The sequence below is a fragment of the Aplysia californica genome, unplaced genomic scaffold, assembly GCF_000002075.1.
Source record: "Aplysia californica isolate F4 #8 unplaced genomic scaffold, AplCal3.0 scaffold00253, whole genome shotgun sequence".
NCBI classification, from domain to species: Eukaryota; Metazoa; Mollusca; class Gastropoda; order Aplysiida; family Aplysiidae; genus Aplysia; species Aplysia californica.
In genome coordinates, this window is record NW_004797523.1 from 243,555 (window position 1) to 252,203 (window position 8,649).

The 8,649-nt window shown below is 46.7% G+C and overlaps 1 protein-coding gene across 2 annotated transcripts in view; it reads left to right on the forward strand.

Moving 5' to 3' along the window:
• Nucleotides 1-8,069, forward strand: part of LOC101846657 (cAMP-regulated phosphoprotein 21) — a 76,892-nt gene extending 68,823 nt beyond the window's left edge. For both annotated transcript variants that reach the window (XM_005100601.3, XM_005100599.2), the window contains 4 exons: nt 1,681-2,698; nt 4,235-4,316; nt 5,347-5,514; nt 6,532-8,069. In XM_005100601.3, the coding sequence (XP_005100658.1) occupies nt 1,681-2,698; nt 4,235-4,316; nt 5,347-5,514; nt 6,532-6,538 (1,275 nt within the window). In that variant the 3' untranslated portion in view covers nt 6,539-8,069. The remainder of the gene's footprint in view (nt 1-1,680; nt 2,699-4,234; nt 4,317-5,346; nt 5,515-6,531) is intronic.
• Nucleotides 8,070-8,649: the final 580 nt, after the last annotated feature.

The following is an 8,649-nucleotide window of genomic DNA, read 5'->3' on the forward strand; positions in this document are numbered from 1 at the left end:
GTGTGTTTGGTGGGGGGGAGGGGGGGGTGAAGAGCTCCACGAGTCTATGCCTACACGTTCTTAAAATTTCTGGGTGTCTAGGTCTATGCACCTAACTCACATATTATATATACGTTGGTGAATATAGTATTAGTGTTCTGGTCCCATGTTATTTCTTTTTTTCTATTAGTTGTCAACATTGGCGCTAATCAGCCCAAAATCGATCTCTGTTTTTCTTCAGAATGTGTGTACCATTTCGAACATTTTGGGAAAGCTGTTGCTGTGGGGGGGGGGGGGGGTGTTAAAATTTGGTGGGATGACACGTTTTGTTCTCGAAATGGTTTACGCAGTTTTGTGAGTATTTCTTTTGGCCTTTACACAGGGATGCCAAATGTCCAGTTTTTCCGTTTTTTCCGCTTTTTTTCACTTGCAAAGGAAAGGGGAGGTAAGAGAGAATGTTTTTGTTTGCTCATTTAAAAGATTTACGAGGTTCGGTTTAGGTGAGATGTGATGCTCCGCTCATTTTCAGGTTTTTTTTTCAAAAATCATTTGGCATCCCTGTTTACAGTCCCATATCTACCGACCTGTACATAATACATGTATTCAATATAGTTTAGGGGTCTGAATTTTGAAGTCCTGTTTTTGTGGAGGAAAATACATATTTTCTCTTTTCAAGTGTTGTAGAAAAATTATGAACTTTCAAGACACAGATCGCAGATATATATTAATGAGAACAAAGCAAATGTGTGTCATGACATGATGAAATCTGGCGCTTGTCAATTTTTGGGCATATGGAGTTATGGTATCATCTTTAAGCCTGTTCACTTGTCCTACTTTCGATGACAAAACTACTCTTTTATCTTGTATAGAAGCTGAGATATTTGGGATTGAAGGAGGTGGGGGTCACTTGGTTTCAGAGGTCAAATTATCTCTGTTGTCACTGTCTACATGTTTTTTTCATCACTGTTGTCACTGTCTACATGTTTTTTTCATCACTGTTGTCACTCTCTACAAGTTTTTTTCATCCCTGTTGTCGCTCTCTACATGTTTTTTCATCCCTGTTGTCACTGTCTACATGTTTTTTCATCCCTGTTGTCGCTGTCTGCGTGTTCTTTCATCCCTGTTGTCGCTGTCTGCGTGTTCTTTCATCAGTTTGTTGACTTGATGCGATATTTGTCCCCCTTGTCCTCACTTCTTTACTTCCCCTCTGTTGTTTCTGTCTGTCTATCTTACTTTGTCCTAGTGGGTGGTTGGCGGGTGCTCTGATGTGGTTTGCTTCTTCTTTCCTGTGAAACATCTATCGTCCTTATCTCCCCCTTCTTCTTTTTTATGTTTGTTACTCTCTTGTAACTCCTTTAATCTTCTGGCGCTCATATGACCTTATGCTGTTGCGAGCACCATAAAAACTCTATTGAAACAACTTACTTTGTCTTAGCATTAAATAACCATTATTGTGTCGATGTTCTTTTTTTTTTTTTTTTTACTCAAACAAACCCTGTGGGTGGTTGACGGGTGCTCTGGTGTGGTTTGCTTCTTCTTTTCTATCAAACGTCTATCGTCCTGATCTCTCCTCCTCCTTCTATTTTGTGTTTGTTACTCTCTTGTGACACCTCTAATCTTTGGCACTTATATGACCTTATTGTGTTGCAAGTGCCGTAAAACTCTTACTAAAACTAAACTAAAACAAATCCCTCTCCCCAGGGCCAATACCTGAGCACGTCCCCGGCCCCCCAACACGCAGTCCGGATAGTGGCCATCAACCCCCAGGGAGGGGCGGCGGCCCCAGTGGACAGCCAGGGACAGACTACGGTGCCCATGCCGGCCGTCCAGGCGTACGCGCCCGTGCAGCTGTTCTCTGCTCCTCAGCCGTACCAGCATCACATGGTGGCGGCTGGCCCCCAGGAGGAGGTGTTGGCCGGCGCAGCTTACGGCCAGCTGGCCCCCGAGACAATGGCCCTGAACGGCGCGGGTCCCTTAATGCACGGCTATAGCCTGGCCCAGGCCTACCCCGCGCCGGGCTTGACCGCTGGACAGTTCACGCATCACCCGGGCCCGGGGCCTCAAGCCTATGCCCCTGTGGTTAGTTCCACACCAACTACATACTATGCTATTCCCCCCTCCACCCCCACACCTCCCCCGCTGTTGAACCAGCCTCCGCCCATGCCACCGGTCGCTGTAACTCACCAGCATCATTCACACCAAGGCGCGCCGCATCACCAGCAACAACAACAACAGCAGCAACAGCATCAGCAGCAGCAGCAACAACAACAACAGCAGCAGCACCACCACCAAGTCCCGTCCCACGGTGTGCCTGCGGCCCACCATCCGCACCACCACCACCACCATCCCCACCTCCCCCAGCACCACCAGGCCTCCGTGCCAGCGGGTGGCCCACATATCTACGGCTTGCTCCACAACCCGGCGGCTGGCCCCACCGTGACTTTCCCCCACCCCCCGGCCCCAGCCCCCTCCTCCTCCCCCTCCGTGAAGTCGTGGGCCACGCTCCACCCGCACTACCGCCCGGCCTCCCCTCCTCAGCCACAACAACAAGTTACAATAAACTATGTAGGCCCACCCCCCACCCCGCCCCAGGCAGGATCTCAGCTGGTGGCAGTGCCCACAGCCGGCTTCCCACAGCGCACGCTTATACAGCTGGGGACTACGCAGAATTTCCAGGGGCAGCCCTACATCTATCATAGGCCCTTCACACCACTGCAAGGTAAGCTGGTTCTTTTCTCAGTCTTCATGTGTGTGTGTGTTAGGTAAGCTGGTTCTTTTCTTCGTCTTATTGTGTGTGTGTGTGTGTGTGTGTGTGTGTGTGTGTGTGTGTGTGTGTGGAGTTTGTCTCATTTGTGGTGCCAATTTTCTGGGTAAATAAAAATAAATCTGAAAATCCGGATTTCTGAAATAATCAGCATTTTGTTATGTAATCCTACTTCTACACCTTTTTTAAAATGTTATATCTCGCTTTGCATGTTATATTGCTCTTAATTTTAAAAAGTAGTCTTGATTCAAGGTGCTTTAGGCAACACGATCCATAGGTTTCAAGTCCCTGTGCCTACATTTCTGTGGGGTCAGAAAAATGTGGGTGGTTGACGGGTGCTCTGATGTGGTTTGCTTCTTCTCTCCTATCAAATGTCCTGTCTTTATCGCCCCTCCTTCTTTTTTGTGTTTGTTACTCTCCTGTAACACCTCTAATCTTTGGCACGTATATGACCTTATTGTGTTGCAAATGCCGTAAAACTCTTACTAAAACTAAATGGGGTTAGAAAATTCATGATGCTTTTTCATAGTCAGTTGGCACGTCATGGTTTCATCTACTGCAAGGTACACTTTGTTTCCTGTCTCCTTCTACTGTATGTACAATGTTTCTTTATATGGTTTTTTTCTTACGTTGTGTGCTGATATTGTTTTTGCAGTATCCTTTTCTGCCAACCTCACTTTTTTCTTGCACATGATAGTTGTTTTTGTGTCCAGATGCTTTTTTTTCCTCAAGCAAACTTAAGACAGCTATCATCTTTATCTCTCCCCCTCCTCATTTTGTTTGTGTGTTACACTTTAACAACAGCCACCTTTTCTGCAGCACTTTTATGATCTGATTGTTTTGCAAGTGCCGAAAAACTCTTACTAGAACTTTTTAAAATAATAACAAAAATTACATGTGTGTGTAGAGTTTCTGATTTGTCCACCACCATGTACAACCAGTTTTCTCATCTTCCTTTGTGTGTGCAGAATTATGTTCTTTAGGAAATGTGTGTTTGACAGATGCTGCTCTTTTGTTGTTTGTATTGTCCCTAACCTGTGAAATCTACACACTTAGGCGAGTACTCCACCAAAAATTGGATTTCTTTTTTTTCTTTTTGCTTGACAAAAAAATCTTCCGTTTCCTTCCACGTCTGTGCAATGTATCATAAAGTAAATGAAAAATACGGGGGGGGGGGGTTGTTGCTTTGTTTATTTGCATGCATTTGGGCAACTTATGGTAACTGACATGAAAATCACATTTTTATATGTGGGTATCTGTGCCTATTTGTTGTACACCTATAATTGCAACTGTTCAGTTGTGATTTGCAAGGATATAAGAAGGGGTTTGCTAGAGGTTAGTAATATGATTTGCAAGGAGAAGGAAGGGGTTTGCTAGAGGGATGCTTGAGAACAAGGAAGAAGAAGCTAGAGGGTTGTTACCCCATTGGTCCATGGTGTTGTCCAGTACCTCATTAGTGACCGCTGACTGACGGCTGTCTCTCCTCCCCAGGTGGCCCCGCTCTACGGCCGCACCTGCCCTCGTTGCAGCTGACTGGCCCCACACACGGGCCGCAGGGACAGGCCAGACCCAAGTGAGTGGCACTTCTTCCTCAACGCCAGTTGTCTAGTGTTTGTGTGTGTGTTGCTCTGTGTGTGTGTGTGTGTGTCTGTGTATTTGAGACTGTATGTGAGGGTGAGTGTGTCTGTGTCTACGTGTGGATGTGTGGATATGTACTTGAGACTGTATCATGTGAGGGTGTGTGTGTCTGTGTCTACGTGTGGATGTGTGGATGTGTATTTGAAACTGTATGTGAGGGCGTGTGTGTCTGTGTCAACGTGTGGATGTGTGGATGTGTATTTGAGACTGTATGTGAGGGGGTGTGTGTCTGTCAACGTGTGGATGTGTATTTGAGACTGCATGTGAGGGTGAGTGTGTCTGTGTCTACGTGTGGGTGTGTGGATGTGTATTTGAGACTGTATGTGAGGGTGTGTGTGTCTATGTCTACGTGTGGATGTGTATTTGAGACTGTATCTGTATGTGAGGGTGTGTGTGTCTGTGTCTACGTGTGGATGTGTATTTAAGACTGTATGTGAGGGTGTGTGTGTCTGTGTCTACGTGTGGATGTGTATTTGAGACTATCTGTATGTGAGGGTGTGTGTGTCTGTGTCTATGTGTGGATGTGTGGCTGTGTATTTGAGACTATTTGAGGGTGTGTGTGTCTGTGTCTACGTGTGGATGTGAGAGTTTGTGGATTTTTGTATCTGAATGTGTTTCGATGTATTTATTTGAACGTGTTTGTATTTGAGACAGTTTGTGGATGTGTGTTATATGAGGATGTGTGACGGTGTGGATGTGGGTATGTCAGGGTGTGTTGGTGTGAGGATGTGTATCTGTGCTTTTGTGAAGGTGTATGGATTTGTGTTTGTTTGTGAGGGTTTGTCTGTGTTTGTTTTAAGGTGTGTGGATTTGTGTATGTGAGGGTGTGTCAGTAAATAAGTGAAGGTGTGTGGATTTGTGTATGTGATGGTGTGTCAGTAAATATGTGAAGGTGTGTGGATTTGTGTGTGTGCGTGTGTGAGGGTGTGTCTGTGCAGTTTTCAACCTCCCATTGTCCTCCTCAGGGTAAATGGAGCTGGAGGGAAATCGAAAAAAGGCTCTGGTAAGAAGTCTACAGCAGGGGCGGCAGAGGAGGAGAGCAGCGGCGCAACTGTCACCCTGGTGGCCCCTCTCATCCCTGGCCTCACAGGGGCCTCTACGCAGACATATATACCGCCCGCCACCTCCAATAGGTCAGTCAAACGTGCCCACATATTATCTCTCTCTCCTTCTTTCTCTCTCTCCCCATCTCTCTCCCTCTGTCTCTCCATGTCTCTCTCTCTCTCTCTCCCTTTCTCTCTCTCTCTCTCTCTCTCTCTCTCTCTCTCTCTCTCTCTCTCTTTCCCTCTCTCTCTCTTTCCCACTCTTTCTCTCTCTCTCTCTCTCTCTCTCTCTCTCTCTCTCTCTCTCTCTCTCTCTCTCTCTCTCTCTCTTTCCCTCTCTTTCTCTCTCTCTCTCTCTCACTCTCTCTCTCACATGTGACCTTATGCAGTTGCGAGCGCCATAGAATTCTTACTTAAACTAAGCTCTCTCTCTCTCTCCCTCCCTCCTTCCCTCTCTCTCCCTCCCTCCCTCTCCCTCTCCTTTTCCTTTTCCCTCCCTCTTTCTCTTTTTTTCCCCACATGCTTGCGTGCATGCACATACATATTCTAACATACATGCTCCCACCCGTATGTACTGACACAAGCTGACATTCACATGCACACTGGTTTATATGTGGTCGCTTTTAAGGACAAGCAGGCTAACCCAGATTTCAGTAGTCTCCAGAAATCTTGACCTACATCAAAAGTGGGCATTGCCCTATCTATAGGAGAAGTTTGGTTTCATTGGTGTGTATATTTGTTTGGTTATAGGGAAAACTCTCCTTGTCTTTTAAAGAAACTGAACAAGGAGCAAAAACTTCATATTCAATTTTCTCAAAACTGCATTTTTCGGGATAGCCTCCTTGTGCTTAAAAGCGACCATATGTACCGGCACACAAACACATACACAACACACTTTCTTTCCAATCAAACATCTACAGTCCATCTCTCCTCTGTCTTTTCTTTTGTATGTAACTCTCTAGCAGAAACACGTCTAACCTGTGGCAATTATAATAGATACCTATTTGTGTTGCGAGTGCCATAAAACTCATACTAAAACTAAACATAGCTAATCTAAATTTTTCTCCCTCCCCCCACCCCCTCCCCCTGTGTGTTGGCGACGTGCAGGCAATAGAGGCTGTGATCTCGCCGCTTCAGATCTGAGCGCAACACCATACAACGGCGGGTTGACAACGGAGGCCGGGCGCTCGGGACACCTGCAGGGGACACACACACAGACACAGAGACACACGGACTGACTGGCTGTGCTGGCCTGTCAACAGATACAACACCACACCCCACCCTACCCTACCCTTCCCCAAGCAACCCTCACAGACTACAGAAGAAGCATCGCTGCCAGAAAGATATATATAGATGGATAGACTGACTGTGGATGAGAACAGAGTGTTGATGGATCCATGTGTTCGTCCGTACCCTCCACCCTCCTGTGGTCACTTATCTCTCAGCTTCTGTCTCGTGATGGTCGCTCAGCAGCTGTGCCCTCTTGTGATCACAAAGACAGTCACGTACATACTTATAGGGGAGGTGGAAAAAGGGGGGGGGGAGGAATGGAGGAGGAGGAAGAAGAAAAGTAGTGGCAGTAGTTGGTGTCTGTTTGCCCGGCAAGAGCTCTGCTGTCATATGCCTGCCCTCCAAACACCCTTCCCCCCTCCCCCCCTTCCCCACCCATCTCAAAACAATACCCTCGCCTCTTCTAAGCGAGTGCGAGCGCAGCCAGGTCCGTCTGTCGTGTGCCCCCCAGTGCCGGTGATCGCCACTGCTCATCATAGGGGGAGAGAATGTTGGCCTTCTGGATCCACGTTTCATCCAGCTGTTTTTTCCAGCCCAGCCCAGTCCAGTCCAGCCGTGGATGTGGGGGTTTTTTTCTTGTTTTTTTTTCCCTCCCCAATATGAGGGCTGCTGGTGACCCATGAATGACTACTGTCTTGAAGACAATCAGCCCATGTGGCCCGGTTTTGTGGCCTGAGACTAGCAGGGAGAACACTGATCCATGTGTGGCCATACTCCCTTCTCCTCTCACATCCCTCCCACCCCTTCCCCCCCAAATCCCCTCCAGATGTGTTGCTAAAGTCGTTATTGTTGATGGAGAAAATGTTTTATTAGAACATATTTTGTTGACTTTGCTATAATGTGTACTTTCCCATAATGAGTACTGCACGTCTTCATGTGTCATCCATCATCTCCACTTTTGTGTCATCATCGTCATCATCATCATCATCATCATCATCATCAGCTCATCCGTTATTTTGTGTCGTCATCGATACACTTGTGTCCTCATTGCTACGCACCTGTCATCATCACACCTGTCCTAGTGTGTCATCGTGTGTCATTAGTACACCTCTCATCTAGTGTTATCATGACACATGACACACTATCTCGCTTTATATCATCATGACACATCTCATGTCATCATCACTACACACACCGTTTGGACACATCGTGTCATATTGTGTCATCACGGCTCCTTTTGTTTAGTTGACTTTTGTTTTAATGTTGTCAGTTCTATTGTTTCAAGTGAAGTTGTTGTCACTCAGTGTGTTGAGCTGTAAGCGAGTGACGACCGCTAGCTAGAGAGAGAGAGAGAAAGAGACAGAGAGAGAAATACAGAGACAGAGAGAAATACTGAGAGAGAGAGAGACAGAGAGAAGTACAGAGAGAGAGACAGAGAAGTACAGAGAGAGAGACAGAGAGAAGTACAGAGAGAGAGAGACTGAGAGAGAGAGAGAGAGAGACAGAGAGAAGTACACAGAGAGAGAGAGAGAGAGAGAGACTTTCTGTTTGTGGGGGAGAAAGGGACACACGGAGAGAGCGTGGTGTGATTGAAAGTGAAAGAGAGTGTGATGGAGCAGGTTTGGACTTAGTTGCTGCTGTAATAATCCGGGAGGGAGGGGGGTTGGGCGGGGGGTTGGGGAGTTGGGTTGGAGTGAAGTGTCAGTATGCCTCGTGTGTTTTGTTGAACTGTTCCGATCCCGGAGATGAGACGAGCGCTCAGCTCTGGTGGGAACAAAATTGCTTTTCTTTTTTCTTTTTCGTTGTGGAAAAGCAGGGTGCTGACATTTGTGGTGAGACGCCTTTGGGATTCATGGGCTTTTGATTGCTGGGCTGGCTGTGGGGTTCTTGGGCTATTGCAGGCTTTTCATCATTCCAGTTTCCTCTTGTTTGATTCTGGTATTTTCTGATTTGCTGCTCTTGAGGTCATTTTGTTCCGTGGTCTTTGATCCAGTA